We start from the raw sequence: 21,587 nt of genomic DNA on the forward strand, positions 1-21,587 counted from the left end.
AAAATCCGGGAGGCAATGGCAAAGACAGAATTCTTCACCGAAAGAAGTCTATTAATATGTACCATGGATGTTAATTTGCAAAGGCATTCTTGAGATGTACGTCTGGAACGTAACGTTGTATGGAAGATAATCATGGTCTCTAGTAACACTGGAGATGAAGTGTATTGAAACGCTTGAAACGTCGTGTTAGAGAAGGACTAAGTGTGCTAATTAGAAGTTAGGGTGCTCTTCACAGGGCCGATGAGAAAATGAGTAAGTGGTAAACACTGGCAGAGACAAGAAGGACGTATGTTAAATTGTAGTAGCTAAAATACGGCTACAGTATTTTCAGTAGCGTTTTTACTTTTACTGTGCCGGTGTACCGCTACATTTGATATAACATTATAAATAACATAAGAGAGTTACCTGAATGTGACGTCAAATACACTCAGTGTCAGTCATCAAAACTCACAGAAACCCCTTCCTGCTGTGTTGCACAGACGGCACGTAACAATTGAAGCTTTTATGGGGAAGGTGCGACTTTGAAATGTACGTTGGCATAGGAAAAACGCTGTAGGAAGGCAATAGAAAGATTTCCATTTATTTCACTGTCTCGTAATTGCCAAGAATATTCACTATGGTTGCTATGACACTAAGCAATAGCTACCATCGTACTTAAGGGGTAAATAGAAGGAAAAATCCTTATCGAACGACAGAGAGTCGAATTTGTCCAACAAATAAGGTCATTAGTTGTACATGTCACTCTGAAAAAAAAATACGTTAAAATAAAGAAGGCGTAAGCATTGCAAGTTATTCCCTGATGCCTTAACACGATACCTACAATCCTGTCACTTTTTCTTGTCAGTTATTTCCATGTTTCTTTCTTCGCTGATTCTGCGAAGAATCTCCTTATTTCGTATATTATCAGTCTATGAATCCACTTAACACCACATCTCTAAAGTTTCGATTCTTTTCCGGTTCCCACACAGTCCATAGCCCACTATCGTACAATGATGTGAGCCAAACGTATAAGTTGTCAGGGATTTCTTTCTCAAAATAAGGCCTATGTTTGATACCAGCATAGGTCTTATGTCCAGGAATGCCCTCGTTGCATGTGCTTGTCTGCTTTTCGTGTACTTCTTGGTTCATTTCTCATGTATTATTTTACTTCCGAGGCAAGATAATTCCTTAAGGGGAGCTTTACTCTCTTTTGGGTAAAAAAATAGATTTTTTTTAAATTGCATTTTTGGATCAATAAAAGTGTTTATAATCCACCCCTGGAAACGGTATTTCCGAATACGGAACGGAAATGTTTGTTATTCGCGGCTGAACAAAAAAATGCACCTGCATGAAATCGGCCTTTTCCATGCACCAGTTTTTTTCTTTCGGAGGACGAGTTATTGTACCGGTGCTTGGGAGGAAACACACAGAATTCAAATGAAAGTTTGAACGCGCGTGTTTGGAAGTTAGCCCCCAAGCATTTGCATTCTGGTGCGAACACTGTGGAGACTGCGACTTTCCAGCTTCAACGAAGGGTAATCAGCAATTCTGAAGAGCATGAAAACGATGGACATCACCCTGGGACCCTATTCGACGCAGTTCGCCAAGCATTTATACGACCACCGGTTTCAGGCGGCCGAAAACCGCTTGTCGTACGAGCGGCTATGGAGCAGCGCAGGATAGCCCAGATCGAGCAGAACGCCCTCTATGAGAAAGAGGAAGGACTAGTTTATGGACACGGAATACGAGATTTAACGTACGTTGCATAATACTGCATTTATATGTAGTCGAAAATTAAACGCGTTTTTCTCGAAATGACGTATTTCTTCTTTTTTTTATCGCGCGTATGGTAACTTCAAATCTACTGAACCGATTGGCATGATTCTTTGTTTCCGACGAAGCTATCTAAATTGTCTAGGAGTTGTACCACTTTTATTCCGATCCATCAACTATAAATATTTTTACTTGGCCGACGAAATCGAAAAATCTATGAAAAAGAACCCTATTTTTTCAAATGGCCGCCATTTTGTTCCTACGGTCCAAAAACTTAAGCGAGGTGCATCTCCTCAAGAATCTTATATACTTCGCAAACGTCAATTAAATTTTGATGTCAAACGAGCCGGCTGACCTGTGACATACCTGGTGGCCACGTGGTTCTAGGCGTGCAGTCGGGAACCGCGCGACTGCTACAGTCGCAGGTTCGAATCCTGCCTCGGGCATTGATGTGTGTGATGTCCTTAGGTTAGGTAGGTTTAAGTAGTTCTAGGGGGACTGATGACCTCAGATGTTAAGTCCCATAGTGCTCAGAACCATTTGAACCATTTGTGACATACCGCGCGTGGAGGTCTGCATCGCAATTTTGTTTCGTTCCGACGGCACTTCCGCCTTTGCTGTTCGACATTTCCGGTCGAACAAAATCCAGTTTGTAGAGGATATATCAATAAACATTTTGACCAAATTTGACACTGATATCTATACCACATCGCGAGAAAAAAATCTCAAAGACATACTTTTTTCGGGGCAAAAATAGCAAGCCTCTCCTTAACTTCGTATATTCTGTGGTCACGAATTTTTGTGTTAAGTTTATTGCCGATCTCATTTCTGCTACTCCTCGAAATCTTGTTGCGGGTTTAAATACATCATAACTGAAGCAGAAAATTATTATTACTGTTATATTCTGAAATCGGTCATAGCCCTTTAAAAACAGTACACTGAGGGCAAAGCACTTTAAAAGCAATTTAGTAATTGCCGGCGCAAGAGACTGTATCCCGTGCACGAAAGACCGAGCACAATGCCTAATGCTGCTGCACTTTCACTGCCTTATGAGAAAGCATTCGGAAAGGTAAGGGAACAGGGGAGTTGGAGAACAACGGGTTCATGCTGCTATATTGGATTTCCTGACGCTGCTAGGCGGGCACGACGTCGATGCAGACTTGGCAAAATAACCTCCTCCGCTCGTGGAGGGAGCGTTCCCGGACAAGAAATTGCCCGCGATGCGAACATCCCCTCAGAAGAGCCAATAGGCGCCGGTAGCGGGGCAGGCAAACAGGGTGCGGCGCTATACGCGGATCGCGAGGGTGGATGCCGAAGAGACAGGTGCAAAAAAATACGCGGGAGAGTAGCGAAGCTTTGCCGGCGACGAGTGGAGGGAAGCGGCGGGCACGTGCTGATTCCCCCACTGTGGAAGAAAGCGGCAGAGCGCTTTGAGGAGTCGCTGCTAGGGGAGCGGCCCCCGCCTTTAGGGCTCCCCAGGCTCCGCTCGCGTTCTAGCAGCTCTGAAACAAGCCCGACAACATTCAGAAAGCTTTTCTCCCCAGTTCTGATCTACTGGCAATGCTTTTGGCCTTTAGAGATGCGTACCATATTGAGGAGATCCTTTAGACAGTGTCAAAATAGCAGAAAATTATAATACATTTTTACGAGGTATTTTCATTTTTAACTATCACCTCAAAAAAATAAAGTTACTCAATTTTTTGTTTGTTTGAATGCGCATGAAAATAGTGCTGGCAAACAATGAAATACCGCGTACAGTACCGTACCTTGCCAACGGAGCAACCTCTCCTGACATGTTACCGAGTTGTGGAGTGGGTATTTCTGTTTGCACAATTACTACAGACATGGACATGCAATCAAAATGATGGAGCATACTCGTCCTTTCCTTTCAGCAAATCTAGATTTCGGCTAGGAACAAGCGATTATCAATGCTGATATAGAAGTCTCGAATGAACTGTAACAGGTGCCCGAACAATAGGGGCCTGACATAATAGGACATGTATTAAAGCTCTGAAATACCGCACTGATAATGGTCACTTACTAGCCGAAATCAAAATTTGCTTTAGTAATGTCTGACAGGAAATTAATGGAAGAAACCAGAGAGAGCAATTTGACTTGTATAAGATGCAACAGTTCTTCCCTTCATACATTCTGCGTGTATGGTTCCATGTGTCACAAATGTTGCCTTGACAATGGTAATACTTAATTTTATGTGTTGATTAATTAGGTTATAACACGTTTCCGAACAGCAGAGATCGCGTGTTTATTTAAAATGTCGTCGTCAGCTGCATCAGATGCGAGGGTTCGGTAAAACTTCGAGCCAGTGACCCCTGATGCAGGGAAAGAAGAAGAAATGTCACATCTTCAGATAGTGTTACCTGCTATGAAATGGTATAATAACAGTTACATAGAGCATTACATTTTCATACTAATTCGATTTAGTGGTAGAACCCTCCCTTACTTTTGTTATGTTTGTATGTTTACCTTGTGTAAATTTCCTGTGTGTGTTATAGCGTCTGACTCCGTGTCTGTGTTTCTGTCTGTGTCGTTTACTATGTACTGCTGATCTGCCCGATGTGGAGCCTGTCTTATTCTAGCTTATGTTCTCTCTTGTTTGTATGCTGCATAAAGTGCTTGCGATACTTCGTCTGTGATGCTATTTGTAGACTACTAGTAATCTTGTCTGGGTATTAACTGTCCTATGTCCTGGTTTCCTAAACTCGGTCTTATGTGACATCACAGATGAGCACTACGTGTTCAGGAATGCAATTCTCACCACAGGGACAAGTATGAATCTGTTTTAGGCCAAACCTGTGGGGATGCACAAGATACGGGCCACGGCCCGTGAGAAAGTGCACCATGCCGCATGCTGGATTTATGTACTTCAAATTCATCAGCTCTTGTATTCCGGTGAAGAAAGAGTAGAGTCGCCTTTCCTTATCAGTTGTGTCCCATTCTGTCTGCCATGTATCGATTATCCAGTTGTTGACTTCCGTTTGTGGTTTATGTCTTGTCCAGTTATTTCTCTCATTTTCACATGTCTTCCCCCTCTTCTGCTCTGTGGCGAATTGAAATGTCTATAGGGAAAACTCCCAGGACCCCGCCGCACAGTGCCTTAATCGCGGTAGTGCCGAAAGCCCCTGAGATTCTGAGTAGAACATACCTTAGCGCTTATTAAATGAAACAGTAACGAAACGCCCTGCTCTTCTCTGGATCTTCTCTATTTCCTTCATCAGTCCTGCCTCGTACAGATCCCATGCTGACGAGAAATTATCGATCAAGCGAGGGCTTTGTAAACTAGCTCCTTCCTGGGTGGACTAAATTTCTTAAGAATTCTTCTGACGTATTTCAGTCCTGCATCTCCCTTACTCGCGGCAAGTTTTATGCGGTCATTCCACTTTAAAGTACTCAGTCCACACAACCATAGTTGTTTCTATGACGTAATTGCTTCCAGTGACTGTTCTGCAATCGTGTAGTCATACAGTAAAAGATGTTTCTGTCTATTCATTCGTAATACTTTACATTTGCGTGTGCTGAGGATCAATCGCCACTCCCTGGACCAAGGAGCGATCCTCTGTAGATATTCCTGCACACTATGAAACGTCCCCTTAGAAAAATTATACATGACTGTGCTTAAACTGACACACAATATTTTTAGCGCAACGCAATCTGACTCTCAAAAATCCTTACACAAGAATGGCCCTGACTAACATTAACCTATACGTTTCACAAATCACTTACCTCACAAAAACCTTGGTTACTAGAACTACTGCAATACAGCGAGTGCCACTACTGCCAGCTAAATAAAAGATTCAAACTACGGAAGACACTAACTACTGATAGGGATAGTTAGCAAGTGAAAGATTTTAATAGACAACAAACTATGTATTTACCTTAATATCATCAAAAGTCATAATATATATATATATATATATATATATATATATATATATGACATCCAGTCTTACAAATTTCAAAACTCCACCATCTCTCTCCCCACGTCCACCACTGCTGGCGGCTCACCTCCAACTGCGTAACGCTACGCGCTGTTAGCATCCAGCTGCCGCTGCCCGACACTACAATGGCAGACAACAATGCAAACTAGCCACAGACTGCGCACAGCACAGCCAGTGATTTTTCATACAGAGCGCTATGTGGCGTTACCAATAAGAAAACCTAAACATCCTACTTACAACTATACATATTCGTGGCTGGGTAAGGCATCCAGTGACGAGGTAGCGTTTCGGCCACACTCGCACAACTTCATGACCGCCTGCCGCAGGTGGAGCTGGCGCGCCAGAACGGCTACCCGGCTGAGGAGCACCACGCGGTGACGGCGGACGGCCACGTGCTGGCGCTGCACCGCATCCTGCCGCGCCAGTCCGCTGGCGCCACTGCCGCCCCCGTCGTCCTGCTGCAGCACGGGGTGCTTGCCAGCTCGCTGGACTGGGTCATCGCCGGACCGGACACCGGCCTGGGTGAGTTAACGCAGCGCCTTCCCTTCTTTACCTTCCTTCCAACGGGTCAAAAAGCGCAACAGATCAAGCGGAATTTGTCTTGATACATGAACAGCCAAAGAAACTTGTTGTCTTGCCTAATATCTCTGCGAGAACGCAGAGTTGCCGCAACATGACGTGGCATGGACTCGACTAATGTCTGAAGTAGTGCTAGAGGTAATTGACACCATGAATCCTGCAAGACTGTCCATAAATCCGTATGAGTACGAGGAGGTGGAGGTCTCTTTTGAATAGCACGCTGCAAGGCATCTAGTTGTTGTTGTGGTCTTCAGTCCTGAGACTGGTTTAATGGAGCTCTCCATGTTACTCTATTCTGTGCAAGTTTCTTCATCTGCCAGTACATACATCCTTCTGAATCTGCTTAGTGTATTCATCTCTTGGTCTCCCTATACGATTTTTACCCTCCACGCTGCACTCAAATGCTAAATTTGTGACCCATTGATGCCTCAGAACATGTCCTACCAACCGGTCCCTTCTTCTTGTCAAGTTGTGCCACAAACTCCTCCCGCATTCTATTCAATACCTCCTTAGTAGTTATGTCATCTACTCATCTAATCTTCAGCATTCTTCTGTAGTATCACATTTCGAAAGCTTCTATTCTGTTCTTTTCCAAAGTTCCATACATGTCTACACTACATACAAATACTTTCAGAAACGACTTCATGACACTTAAATCTATACTCGATGCTAACAAATTTCTCCTCTTCAGAAACTCTTTCCTTGCCATTTGCTAGTCTACATTTTATATCCTTTCTACTTCGACCATCATCAGTTATTTTGCTCCCCAAATAGCAAAACTCCTTTACTTTAAGTGTCTCATTTCCTAATCTAATTCCCTCAGCATGACCCGACTTAATTCGAGTACATTCCATTATCCTCGTTTTGCTTTTGTTGATGTTCATCTAATATCCTCATTTCAAGACACTGTCCATTCCGTTTAACTGCTCTTCCGAGTACTTTGCTGTCTCTGAAAGAATTAGAATGTCATCGGCGAACCACAAAGTTTTTATTTCTTCTCCATCGATTTTAATACCTACTCCGAATTTTTCTTCCTTTACTGCTTGCTCAATATACAGATTGAATAACATCGGGGAGAGGCTACAACCCTGTCTCACTCCTTTCCCAACCGCTGCTTCCCTTTCATGCCCCTAGGCTCTTATAACTGCCATCTGGTTTCTGTACAAATTGTAAATAGCCTTTCGCTCCCTGTATTTTACCCCTGCCACGTTTAGAATTTTAAAGAGAGGATTCCAGTCAACATTGTCAAAAGCTTTCTCTAAGTCTACAAATTCTAGAAACGTAGGTTTGCCTTTCCTTAATCTCTCTTCTAAGATTAGGCATAGGGTCAGTATTGCCACACGTGTTCCATCATTTCTACGGAATCCAAACTGATCTTCCCCGAGGTCGACTTCTAAAAGTTTTTCTATTCGTCTGTAAAGAATTCGTGTTAGTATTTTGCAGCTCTGACTTATTAAACTGATAGTTCGGTAATTTTCACGTCTGTCAACACCTAATTCTTTGGGATTGGAATTATTATATTCTTTTTTAAGTCTGAGGGTATTTCGCCAGCCTCATATTCCTTGCTCACCATATGAAGAGTTTTGTCAGGACTGTCTCTCCCAAGGCCGTCAGTAGTTCCAAAGGAATGTTGTATACTTCTGGGTCCTTGTTTCGAGTCATGTCATTCAGTGCTCCGTCAAACACTTCACGCAGTATCGTATCTTCCATTTCATCTTCATCTACATCCTCTTCTATTTCCATAATATTGTCCTGAAGTACATCGCCCTTGTATAGACCTTCTATATACCCCTTCCACCTTTCTGCTTTCTCTTCTTTCCTTAGAACTGGGTTTCCATCTGAGCTCTTGATATTTATACAAGTGGGTCTCTGTTCTCCAAAGATCTCTTTAATTTTCCTGTAGGCAGTATCTATCTTACCCCTAGTGAGATAAGCCTCTATATCAAGGCATCCTTCATATGCTGAATAATGTTCATGTCTGGAGACTTTGGTAACCAGTGGCAGTGTTCATGGAGCCACTCTGTAGCAATTTTGAACGTTTTCGGTGTCGCATTGTCCTGCTGGAATTGCCCTAGTCCGTTGGAATGCACAATGGACATGAATGGAAATACGTAATCAGTCAGGATACTTACTCACGTGTCACCTGTCAGAGTCGTATCTAGACATGTCAGGGGTCCCATATCAATCGAACTGCGCACGCCTTACACCATTAGAGTCTCCACCAGCATCAACAGTCCCCTGCTGAAATGCAAAGTCCTTGGATTTATAAGATTGTCTCCATAACTGTACACGTCCATCTTCTCGATACAATTTGAAACGAGACTCGTCCAACAAGGCAACATGTTCCAGTCATCAACTGTCCAATGCCATTGTTGACGGGCCCAGACGAGACGTAAAGATGTGTCGTGCTATAGTGGGCCTTTGGCTCCAAAAGCCCGTGTCGTTGATGTTTCCTTGAATGGTTCGCACGCTGACACTTGCTGATGGCCTAGCATTGAAGTCTGCAGCAACTCGTGGAAGTGCTGCAATTCTGTCACGTTGAACGATTCTCTTAAGCCGTCGTTCTTGCAGGATCTTTTTCTGGGCGCAGCGATGTCAGAGATTGGATGTTTTACCAAATTTCTGATATTCACGGTGCACTCATGTTTCGTTCGTCCGGAAAAATCCCGACTTCATCGCTATTTCGGAGATGCTGTGTCATATCGCTCGTGCGCCGACTATAACATCACGTTCAAACTCACTTAAATCTTGATAACGTGGCATTGTAGCAGCAGTAACCGAGTTAACTACGCCAGACGCTTGTCTTATATAGGCGTTGCAGACCGCAGCGCCAAATTCTGCATCTTTACACATCGCTGTGTTTGAACACGCATGCCTATGTCAGTTTCTTTGGCACTTCAGTGTGTGATTTAATTAAAATGTGCGGCGTGCGATCAGAGGCTGGGAATGGGAAAGGAACCAGTTTCTGCTGCCTCTGTGTTAAGAATAGATAACAACTAAAGTCTTATGTCACTGTTGGCTGGGAGACATCAAAGAGAAGTTCAGCTTTCTAACTTTAAATGTTTTCTTACCCTTCGCGCACATCTGCAACCTTTCCTTCGCAATATGTGAGTGTTTCTTGTTGAGGTGTATGTGATAAGTATAGTAGTTTTGTGGAATGGGTGTGTGTGTAGTGTGGTATCTGTCTATGTCGGATGATGATGTGAAGAGAGACTGGCTCGTAGCCCACTCCTCTCGAATAGAGCCAAAAGACTTTGCCAAACTTAACGTCCCCATCCAACGGACGGATCACCATCAACAGTCTCATGATACCTTCACACCTGACACAATGCGGAGGGGTTTGGAATTTAATTAAGGGCACAACCGTAAAATCTGTTGATGAGGAAATTTACGCCGCCATCCTTCCGCCAGTTTCCGTAAAGGAAAAATGTAAACCAGCCAATAGGGCGCAGCGTACAGAAGCGGTTACTTAGCCAAGAACAGCTCACGACCGACGTTGTATCTACGTCGGTGATCTAACGGGAACTGGTGTATTCAACTAGACAAGACCGTTGGCTGGGCTACGATTAAGTAAAATCTAATTTTTTTAACGTGGTTACTACATTATGTACCATAACTAATAGCGAAGAGTGACGCTAGTGAGAGTACACTGTGGAAGCAAAAACTTTACATTACAAGTGGTTCCACAAAGTAGCTGTTGGCGAGATAACTTGGGAAATGTGATTCATGTAATACAAATATACCTGAAGTAGGAGCTTTTTAATTCATTAGCCATCCAATTGGGCAAAAATTTCTGCAATGGCCACTAGAGATGGGCAAACTCGTTCATCCTTGGAAACTAGTTCACTGGTGATCGTTCTTTTTTGGGTACCGTTCATATTTAGTCGTTCACCGTTCATTTGTGCTTGGTGTATGGTCCTAATGAAAAATTGAAAATTAGTTGCTTATGTGACTGAAGATGGAAGGCGCCAAGAGGGAGCACTTGCCTCTGCCACGGAGTACAGAGTTTTTATTCATTACAGAATTCTCACACATTCATAGAAGTAATTTTCGTGATTTTGCAAAGCCTCTCGTTTAGCCAACTGTAGCGTTATGGGTCTGATCGCAGTGAAATAATATAAGGCGGCGCGCGAAACAAAGGCCCTGGGTACTGACAGCTCGCCAGTTAGGCAGAATTTGTTGGCCGCTACGAGCAAAATAGATGAACATGTAATAATTAAGCAGTGAAGACATAAAAAAATAAGCTAATGCAAACAACAACTTCGGAACAATAGATGACGATTGGGAGGCGAGAATGAGCAGTCTAGTACTCGGGGCCGATTTTTCGTGCGCCACCCTGTACCACTGAAATAATATTGTAGAAGCTAAATTTTCTTTACAAAATGTGACACCAGGCACTCGATTATGAAACACGGACTCATTCGGTTGTGAGTTGGTCTGCCTTCCATAACAAGAACATGCTTTTTACCTTGGACCAAAAAAAAGACGGAAAATGGCCACTCGTGTGTGCCGTGCCGACTTTCTTTACATGTGTAATAACAAAAACATCTTGCCTTTCTACAAATATTTTTTCTGCTTTTTATCGAAATAGTGAAGTAAGCTGTAATGCTGATTTGTTACGTGAAAACGTTTATGTATTATATACCACGTAATTTAATATAACTTACGTAATTATAAAATACATTTTAATTACCGGTCGTGGACGCTGAATTGAACACCACGAAAAGAACCAGAAGTACAGAGTTAAAAAAAGGTTTGAAACAGATCTAGAATGGGCGTGCGAAACGAACAACTCGACACTGAACTACTTATGAGTATTCGGCATTGGAACTGCGACGAATGGCCACGTGAAGAACGACGAATCCGGCCGAGCGAGACCGATACCGAGACCGAGATGGGAACGGGATCGAGGCTGCAACGAGACCGGCCGACGTGCCGTTGCGAGAACGAGACCGACCGTTTCGCGTTCCCGGGAACTGCAAGAAGAAAGCCGCGACCGAAGTGAACAGAAAGACCGTTCCGTAGAATTCGTTCCTCGCTCGTTCCGTTCATCTTGATGAACCGTTCCTTTGGACCCGTTGGTTCGCGAACGACCCATCTGTGGTGGGAATGTGGTTCACGCATGACGGGGACTGACAAATATTTCTGATGGTTTGACACTGCACCTAACGCTCCACTATGGTCCAGGGCCTATAAATGCATAGAGTTCCGCGTTCTGGCCCTAGACGGACCAGTCGGCCTAACCGACCACTGCGTCCTTTGCCAGTGCCATCATAGGATGCGCCATATCATCAGCACATCGGTCTCCCGGCCGTTGCCGCGGTTCTTTACCGAAATAGCAACTAATTTTTCAAATAGCTCATCATTTGATCTCCTACCACTCCTTCCATCGAGGAAAAGTGCCCGGTAGTGCCGCGAATCGAATCCGTGTGCCCCGCTTGGTAGTCAGACGAGCTGATCACGTAGGTACGGAGGCGTACTACAGTCTCTATACCTAGTACTTAAAGATGAGCTAACTTCAATCTACAGAATTTCTCTGTCTGAGGCGATGCTGAGATCGCTGGAAAACTAAGTCTGAAACAATTCGTAACACACTGCGGAGACGAGTTCAGTAGCACTGTTTCCAAATGAGAGGCGATACGTGGACCATCCTCTGCAAAAGTACTTGCTTGCAATAAATTGTAACATACGTTGAGATGACAAAGCGACGACATACCTCTTAATATTCTGTCGGACCTCCTCCTGCCCAGCTTAGTGCATCAACTCGACGTGGCATGGACTCAACAAATCGTTAGAAGTCCCCTGAAGAAATATAGAGCTGCAAATAGCTGTTATTTGCAACAGGTTGGCAGTGTGATTCCTATGTTGCAACTGTTATGCGGCTGCTTAGAAGCAGCAAAGTTCAGAACTGTAAAATGGGGAAAGTGTTGCCGGTGCAGGAGTCTGTGCACGAGCTGACTGTCCCATAAGTGTACGTGGGCTTCATGTTGGGGGACCTGGGTGACCAAACCATTCTCATGAACTGTCCAGAATGTTCTTCATAGCAATGGCGAACAATTCTACATCAACATCTACATCTATACTCCGCAAGCCACCTGACGGTGTGTGGCGGAGGGTACCCTGAGTACCTCTATCGGTTCTCCCTTCTATTCCAGTCTCGTATTGTACGTGGAAAGAAGGATTGTCGGTATGCTTCTGTGTGGGCTCTAATCTCTCTGATTTTATCCTCATGGTCTCTTCGCGAGATATACGTAGAAAGGAGCAATATCCTGCTTGACTCTTCGGTGAAGGTATGTTCTCGAAACTTTAACAAAAGCCCGTACCGAGCTACTGAGCGTCTCTCCTGCAGAGTCTTCCACTGGAGTTTATCTATCATCTCCGTAACGCTTTCGCAATTACTAAATGATCCTGTAACGAAGCGCACTGCTCTCCGTTGGATCTTCTCTATCTCCTCTATCAACCCTACCTGGTGCGGATCCCACACTGCTGAGCAGTATTCAAGCATTGGGCGAACAAGCGTACTGTAACCTACTTCCTTTGTTGTCGGATTGCATTTCCTTAGGATTCTTCCAATGAATCTCAGTCTGGCATCTGCTTTACCGACGATCAACTTTATATGATCATTCCATTTTAAATCACTCCTAATGCGTACTCCCAGATAATTTATGGAATTAACAGCTTCAAGTTGCTGACCTGCTATTTTGTAGCTAAATGATAAGAGACCTATCTTTCTATGTATTCGCATCACATTACACTTCGCTACATTCAGATCCAATTGCCATTCCGTCCACCATGCGTCAATTCGCTGCAGATCCTCCTGCATTTCAGTACAATTTTCCATTGTTGCAACCTCTCGATACACCACAGCATCATCTGTAAAAAGCCTCAGTGAACTTCCGATGTCATCCACCAGGTCATTTATGTATATTGTGAATAGCAACGGTCCTATGACACTCCCCTGCGGCACACCTGAAATCACTCTTAGTTCGGAAGACTTCTCTCCATTGAGAATGACATGCTGCGTTCTGTTATCTAGGAACTCCTCAATCCAATCACACAATTGATCTGATAGTCCGTATGCTCTTACTTTGTTCATTAAACGACTGTGGGGAACTGTGTCAAACGCCTTGCGGAAGTAAAGAAACACGGCATCTACCTGTGTACCCGTGTCTAAGGCCCTCTGAGTCTCGTGGACGAATAGCGCGAGCTGGATTTCACACGATCGTCTTTTTCGAAACCCATGCTGATTCCTACAGAGTAGATTTCTAGTCTCCAGAAAAGACATTATACTCGAACATAATACGTGTTCCAAAATTCTACAACTGATCGACGTTAGAGATATAGGTCTATAGTTCTGCACATCTGTTCGACGTCCCTTCTTGAAAACCGGGATGACCTGTGCCCTTTTCCAATCCTTTGGAACGCTTCGCTCTTCTAGAGACCTACGGTACACCGCTGCAAGAAGGGGGGCAAGTTCCTTCGCGTACTCTGTGTAAAATCGAACTGGTATCCCATCAGGACCAGCGGCCTTTCCTCTTTTGAGCGATTTTAATTGTTTCTCTATCCCTCTGTCGTCTACTTCGATATCTACCATTTTGTCAACTGTGCGACAATCTAGAGAAGGAAGCAGAGTGCAGTCTTCCTCTATGAAACGGCTTTGGAAGAAGACATTTAGTATATCGCCCTTTAGTCTGTCATCCTCTGTTTCAGTACCATTTTGGTCACAGAGTGTCTGAACATTTTGTTTTGATCCACCTACCGCTCTGACATAGGACCAAAATTTCTTAGGATTTTCTGCCAAGTCAGTACATAGAACTTTACTTTCGAATTCACTGAAAGCCTCTCGCATAGCCCTCCTCACACTACATTTCGCTTCGCGTAATTTTTGTTTGTCTGCAAGGCTTTGGCTATGTTTATGTTTGCTGTGAAGTTCCCTATGCTTCCGCAGCAGTTTTCTAACTCGGTTGTTGTACCACGGTGGCTCTTTCCTATGTCTTACGATCTTGCTTGGCACATACTCATCTAACGCATATTGTACCATGGTTTTGAACGTTGTCCACTGATCCTCAACACTATCTGCACTTGAGACAAAACTTTTGTGTTGAGCCGTCAGGTACTCTGTTATCTGGGGTAATCGGGGTGCAGTGACATGGCACGTTGTTGTCCATAAAAATTGCATCGCTGTTTGGGTGCCTGTTATCTATGAATGCCTCTCCAGAGAACCCAATCCATTCCATGCAAACATAGACCACACCATTATGGAGCCATTACAAGGTTGCACAATGCCTTGTTCACAATTTGGGTCCTTGGCTTCGTGGCGTCTGTACCACACTCGAACCCTACCATTAGCTCATACCAGCTGAAATCAGGACAGATCTGACTAGAACACGGTTTTACAGCCGCCTACGGTCCTATCGATAAGGTCACGAACCCACGAAATGTGTTGCAGGCGATGTCGTGCTGTCAACAAAGGCACTTGGCGTCGGGCGTCTGCTGCCATATACCATTAACGCCAAATTTTGCCCCACTGTCGGAACGTAAACGTTTGTCGTATGCCCCACACTGACTTCTGCGGTTATTTCACGCAGTGTTGCTTGTCTGTTACCACTGACAATCATATACAAAGGCCGCTGCTCTCGGTCGTTAAGTGAAGATCGTCCGCCACCCCGTTGTCCTTGCGTAATGCCAGAAATTTGGTATTTTCGGCACACTCTTGACACTGTGGATCTCGGAATAGTGAATTCCTTAACGATTTCCGAAATGGAATGTTCCATCTGTCTAGCTCCAACTACCATTCCACGTTCAAAGTCTGTTAATTCCCGTCGAGCGTCCGTTATCACGTCCGAAATCTTCTTACGTGAATCTCCTGAGTACAAATCACCGCTCCACCAATGCGCTGTCCTTCTATAACTTGTGTACGCGATACTACCGCCATCTGTGTATGTGAATGTCGTTATTCCATGACTTTTGTCACCTCAGTGCATGAAGCGCTGAAGTTCATGTGTGTTTTAATTGCATGACATTGTCAGTGTTGCAGAAGGAGATCTTTAAATACAGAATTGTAGTTTTCCTAGAAAAACTATTTATTTTCGAAGATCGCAAGGAAAGGTACATCGGTTTCTACCCCTTCAGTGGCCCTCTTCAAATCACATAATAAATTGGTTCAAATGGCTCTGAGCACTATGGGACTTAGCATATGAAGTCATCAGTCCCCTAGAACTTAGAACTACTTAAACCTCACTAACCTAAGGACATCACACACATCCATGACCGAGGCAGGATTCGAACCTGCGACCGTAGCGGTCGCGCGGTTCCGGACTGAAGTACCTGGAACCGCTCGGCCCCAGCGGCCGCCCATGCGATCTTGCAAAACAAACGCTGGTTTTTTCTCGTTAAGGTAAGGCAAGGGTGACATTTGATACAAATTTGATAGTGACTGAATCCCAAATTTTACGTATGGGATATTTTGCTAAAAGAAGCAACATTTCATGCTGATGTCGTTGGTAGAGCGTAACCACACATTCACTAAGATACTAACAGATGCTGAGGGTACCGTTTGTAAAGTATTGCCGGCCGGCGTGGCCGAGCGGTTATAGGCGCTACAGTCTGGAACCGCGCGACCGCTACGGTCGCAGGTTCGTATCCTGCCTCGGGCAAGGACGTGTGTGATGTCCTTAGGTTAGTTAGGATTAAGTAGTTCTAAGTTCTAGGGGACTGATGACCTCAGAAGTTAAGTCCCATAGTGCTCAGAGCCGTTTGAACCATTTGTGAAGTATTAATAGACTAAAGTGTCTAGCTGAGAAAAAACACTTTAGCCGAACCGTATCCGTTTGATTAAGTCTTACTAAAAAGCACAGCCCTACAACATTATAGTCCTAAAAAGACGGGGTTTAGAACCGTTAAATGACATTGCCTCAAAGTGGACCAAGAAATTTTCTTCTTCTCTCTCCTCAGTTAATATGTAAAAACTCTTTTTTTTCTGTATGTGATGCATTAGTGATCTACGCTTGTACTACACTTAAAACGACTATTCTTAAGTTATCATTCGGCAGCATTTGATACGGCATATTTATTAGTGGATGCTTTGGTGGAGACATCACCATCAGAATCTCGAGAGCAGCTTGCACACAATAGGGGGCTTCATTTCTGTCATGTGAGAATTTCCCTTTTGTATAAAAATTAGGGTTGGATGGTTCACACAGTATTCAGAGCATGCTGTACGCGTGACTTCATAGCAAAATCAGAATTTAAAATTTTTATGCTAATGAGGTTTAATGCAGAATAATAGAAATAACTTCTTGCGGAAACATTTCACATTGTGCTGGGGTTGTATCGCGCAAACTGAGGAAATAATTCAACATATTCGTGATAAATTAAAACGCATTTAATTGGAAATTTCAATCCATTTTAATTTATAATTTCAGCCCTGCCCCGTTTCTGATATCTATACAAAACAGCACTAACTCGTAAATGAGTGTATCTGAACTCTATCATCGTGATTTTACTATATTTGCACATGAATCCTGTTTCCTAGTGGATGACTGTTTAGGCAGAACTATTATGGGGTAATATACGCACGTATATTGAAGGAACTTTCTCCAGGACTTCAGTTTTCACTGCGTGCAAAAATCGCCTTACATGGCACTATCTGCATCTGCCTGCGTACACAACAAGTCGCCATATGTGTATGGCAGAGGGTAGATTTTGCAATAAATTAAATCCTCTCTGCACCCTCGCCCCCTCTGCAGGCGGTACACGAGAAGATTGATTAGAAAAGCCCGAGTTTCTCTAACCTTAGTGACAGTCACATGAGATATATCAAGCAAACGTTTCTTGGCAGTCGGTTTGGAATGTCATCTCGTAGAATGTGTTGCTCCGTAGTTTATGTCTGCGACACTACCACGCTGATTTAAAGATCTATACAAAATATGCAGTTATATTTTGAAAAACGAAATCAATTTTACTGTTATAGCTATAGGTTTATATTGCACATGTGTAAATGAAACTTACAGTAAGAGAAATAGAATGTGTGTGCTTATTAAAATGAATATAACACGTCATATCGTATGTTTTCTATCTCCAAAAATTCAAGTTTTAGAAATCTTAGATGTATGGTGAACGTAAGTGTTTACATCATTTGAGTGGTTTTCATAGTTCTCAGTAATCGCTAAATCGATTTTATGTCGTGTGTTACATCTCCCAAGTACAGAGAACCCAATTACTGTATACCCGTTTATTGATCCAGACACATAATTTTTTTCCTATTATCCTAGAGATTACACGTCGAGCCGAAAGTGCGACACTATATTTCCTTTATTTTCAGCAGTATCTCATTGTATTGTTGCTATTATTTAACGCAGATCATCTTTGGCACCTTTTTAAATTTTTGTCATATTTTCTGAGATTTTGCCAGCGTATGGATAGTGAACAATTTTTTGTCTGTGCTGATTAGTTCACGTTAGCCGGCACTCAGATGGGGTGTATAATGTTGTAAATTAGAGCAGAGCTAGAACTGTTGCTGAGAGAGTGTATTTGGTTGTCTTGTTAAGCCAAAACCTTAACTGCTTAGGCTTCACAATCTGCATGCTGGCTGTGAGGGCCGGGATAATGCTGAAGCAGCTTGTCGCAAGGCACTACCATGGCGCGGAATCACATGTTAAGGAACGAAGGTGGACTGAGACCAATATACTTCCTTCTTACGACTGATGCCGGGTTCTATCGAAAATAAAGAAGTAATTCATTAAAAGGTAAAAAAAGTCTGGTATTTCAAGTAAAAATCTAGAGACTGTAGGTAGTGGTAAACAGAGGCTACAGTAAGCTAAAATACAAGTGTGAACTAAGTACATGAGGGTGAGATCCAAACCTCGAAACGCGTTATGGAGATTTTACAAAACAAAAAATAAACAATAAAGTTGCCGAAAAGAATATTTGTTTTATTTTACCCTATGTCGTACACGTTTGGCGATTCCATCAAGCAGAACTGTAAGTATGAAATAAGGATACAGTGACTCAAATTTAACAGCAATGCCACCGTTAAAGCAGGCGATGAGCAGTTAGTTTATTTCTTAAACTGCCAAATATGTAACTCAGCGGTGGTAACGAACAAATTACTTCTTACTCGAGTGCTCATATCAAATACGGACGTACGGACTTAACACAAATCACTGTGTTATAGGGATAGCTAGAGCTAATTTGGAATGTAACAACACTGGGTCTCATGTTATATCGGTTGCCAATCTGTTTTCGAGAACAGATATTCATCTTTACGAGTGCCGCTGCAGCAAGACCTACGTGTGGTAATCGCACCTTGTGACAGTACGTAATGAGGGCAGTGCTCTGTGGGGGTTATCGCTGGTTGCAGAGAGTAGTTAGGCCATAGAAACATTTGTAAGGTGGTGGGATTTGATTACAAACCATTTGCCTCTCCGTTTCTAAAAAAAATTCTCTTACACACAAGTATTTTTATTTTATTTTAAGCGTTCATCCAATATTGAAATGAGCTACCAGAGGAATTGTAATGGGTTTCTGTATTGTTAACAGCTCTCAAGACGGTATTCCGCTGTGACTTTTAAGACGAGCACACAACTGTTTGCCAGTTGTAGCAGAGTTCAAGTGAAGTCGTCTTTTCTTGGCACAATCGTGAGACAACAGACATTTTATACAATCGTTCAGATATAATTGAAGACTGATATTTCCTGATAAATGAATACTGTGTGCCGGATCGAGATATGAACCCCGGCCCTTGCCAGTGCAGACAACGCTCATACCGACCGATCAATCCAAGCACGAGTCGTGGCCCGCCCTTACAGTTTCACGTCTGTCAATACCCTCTCTTGCTTTCCAAACTTACAGAAGGTCTCCCGATTTAGAAGTTCCTTTACAGTGATTATATCATGGAGTGTCCCTCCCATAATGAACTGTTCTGCTAGGTACATACTTATCAAGTATGAGCCACAGTTCTTCTATATGCTCCTCTCCAGAGCTTAATGTTTCGAGTTTCTTACGGAGATCCAATACCGCTGCCGCTTTACCTAGTTTGCTTAATATATGAATCCTTTTACTTGTTTCAGTTTCGCTTTGTAATTTGGTAATTATTGTTAGTACAAGTGCTTCATGGCCACTGACACCAGTTTTAATGAAGACATATTGAAGGAGGTCAGATCTGTTTGTTGCCATTAGACCTTATAAATTCGACAGTAAGTACCAGGGCCTGCTGAAAAGTAACGCCTTCGAATTTTGTATGTGAAAACTCTTCAAGCTTTTTAAATAAGACAAACGTTATTAAAATTTTACATCTTCATTCTTACATACTTATTTCTCCACGTACTCATCTCGTAGACGAACGCATATTTTCTAACGACAGATCAATTTGTTGATACCGTCACTATAGAATGTTTAAACTTTTTGACGGACCCACATCCTCACCTCTGCTCGCACCGCTTCATCTCTATCAAAGTGAAGTCCTCGAAGGTGTTCTTTAGGTGTTGGAAACAGATGAAAATCGGATGAGGCCAAGTAGGGACTGTATGTCGGATGATCGATGATGCTGAACCCTAGGCGCCGTACAATTTCAGATGACGCAGCGCTCGTGTGTGGGCTGACACTGTTATACTAAAGCACTGCCCATGTGCGGATCAACTCTTCGAATTTGAAATTCGATTACAGCGCGCCGACATAGTTACCTAACACACCGCCATGTTACACGCTATAGAGGGTTACCAATTTGTAGACATGAGCACCAAATTTGTAGAATGTTACTAACATTTCCTATATTTAAAAAGCTTAAGATCTTACCCATAAAACATTCGGAGATGTACCAGTACGCTTTCATATTTGTTGTAGGCAGTAACGTTTCGCCGGCCGCGGTGGTCTAGCGGTTCTAGGCGCGCAGTCCGGAACCGCGCGACTGCTACGGTCGCAGGTTCGAATCCTGCCTCGGGAATGGATGTGTGTGATGTCCTTAGGTTAGTTAGGTTTAAGTAGTTCTAAGTTCTAGGGGACTGGTGACCACAGATGTTAAGTCCCGTAGTGCTCAGAGCCATTTGAACCATTTTTGAGTAACGTTTCGCATAGTATATTGTCATGCCCACATTAACAAAACTGAACTCATCCCAATAGATTTAGTCTCCTCTCGTGATTACAGAATGACTGGGGAACTTCTGTGCTGGCGAAAGTTTTCGGTTACATCGGGAGGTAGTTCTGGTGGCCGACAAAAGGATACAATTGAAAGCTGATACCCATCCCTGATACTGTATCTTACACAATCAGTGTTGCATGCAACTTCAGTTTCTATCTCGGAGCATTTGAGTTTCTTGTCAATTGCGAAAAATACACCACCTTTCTTTTAGTCTACAGTGGAGTGTGCACTGATTGGAAACTTCTTAGCTGATAAAAGTTTTGTGACGGACTGGGACTCAAACCAGAACAATGCCTTTCGCAAGTAATGCTCTTATCAACTGCCCAAACGTGCAAGACTCACGACCCCCATATAGACCTTCATTCCTGCAGTTCTTCTAGCTTTTTCTGCATGCCACTCTTGTCCGATACTACTGGGAGAAAGTGTACAACAAAGATGTGGCGTAAGGGATTGTATCCTGAATGAATGCTTAACTGTGCGCTGTTATGAAATTTCTCGCTGCTTAGAACTGTGTGGCGGATCAGGACCCTTCTAAGCCACCAAAACGTTTTTTTAAAACTTAATTTAATATTTTTTAGATCCACACTTTCACTTTACGACACAGATGGCATAAGACGATCTAACGTTGGTGATTTGCGTTGCAGTATGGACTGTGCAGATGACTTACGCAAGGTCGATACGGGTGAGAATGGTAAAAATGTACTGCGATTGTGAATGCGTCTAATAGAAATAAATAGAAACGTTTAGTGTTCCACTTTCCAACCGAGCCGTAATAGCATTTTCTTCTGAAAGATTCATCCGGGAAATACCTTAAGCTCATCTATGTTAAGCTTTTTATTGCAATGAGAAGGTGCCTAAAGTACGTTTTTTTTGTATTTAAATATACGTTTAGAGAAAACAACAATGAACATAGTATCGAAGAGTACGACTTAACGTCCCTTCGACGTCGAAGTCACTAGGAAGCGGTTGCGGAGGGACAGAGAAGGAAAACAACAGTGCCGTTTCAAAGAAACCATCTCCGAATTGCCTTGGTCAATTTAGTGAGATGACATGAAACCTAAATACGGATGGCTCGATGGGGATTGGAACAGTCATCCTCTAAAATTTCCAGTGACGTACCACTACGACATCTTCTCTGATGTTCTCGTACCATATTAGAGTCT

At 43.1% G+C, this 21,587-nt stretch overlaps 1 protein-coding gene across 1 annotated transcript in view; it reads left to right on the top strand.

Annotated features, from left to right (window-relative positions):
- The window catches only part of LOC126278587 (lipase 3-like), a 331,171-nt gene that overhangs the window by 161,917 nt on the left and 147,667 nt on the right, over positions 1-21,587 (top strand). The window contains exon 2 of the mRNA XM_049978799.1: positions 6,035-6,230. Within this exon, the coding sequence (XP_049834756.1) occupies positions 6,035-6,230 (196 nt within the window). The remainder of the gene's footprint in view (positions 1-6,034; positions 6,231-21,587) is intronic.

Source organism: Schistocerca gregaria, chromosome 6 (assembly GCF_023897955.1).
Source record: "Schistocerca gregaria isolate iqSchGreg1 chromosome 6, iqSchGreg1.2, whole genome shotgun sequence".
NCBI classification, from domain to species: Eukaryota; Metazoa; Arthropoda; class Insecta; order Orthoptera; family Acrididae; genus Schistocerca; species Schistocerca gregaria.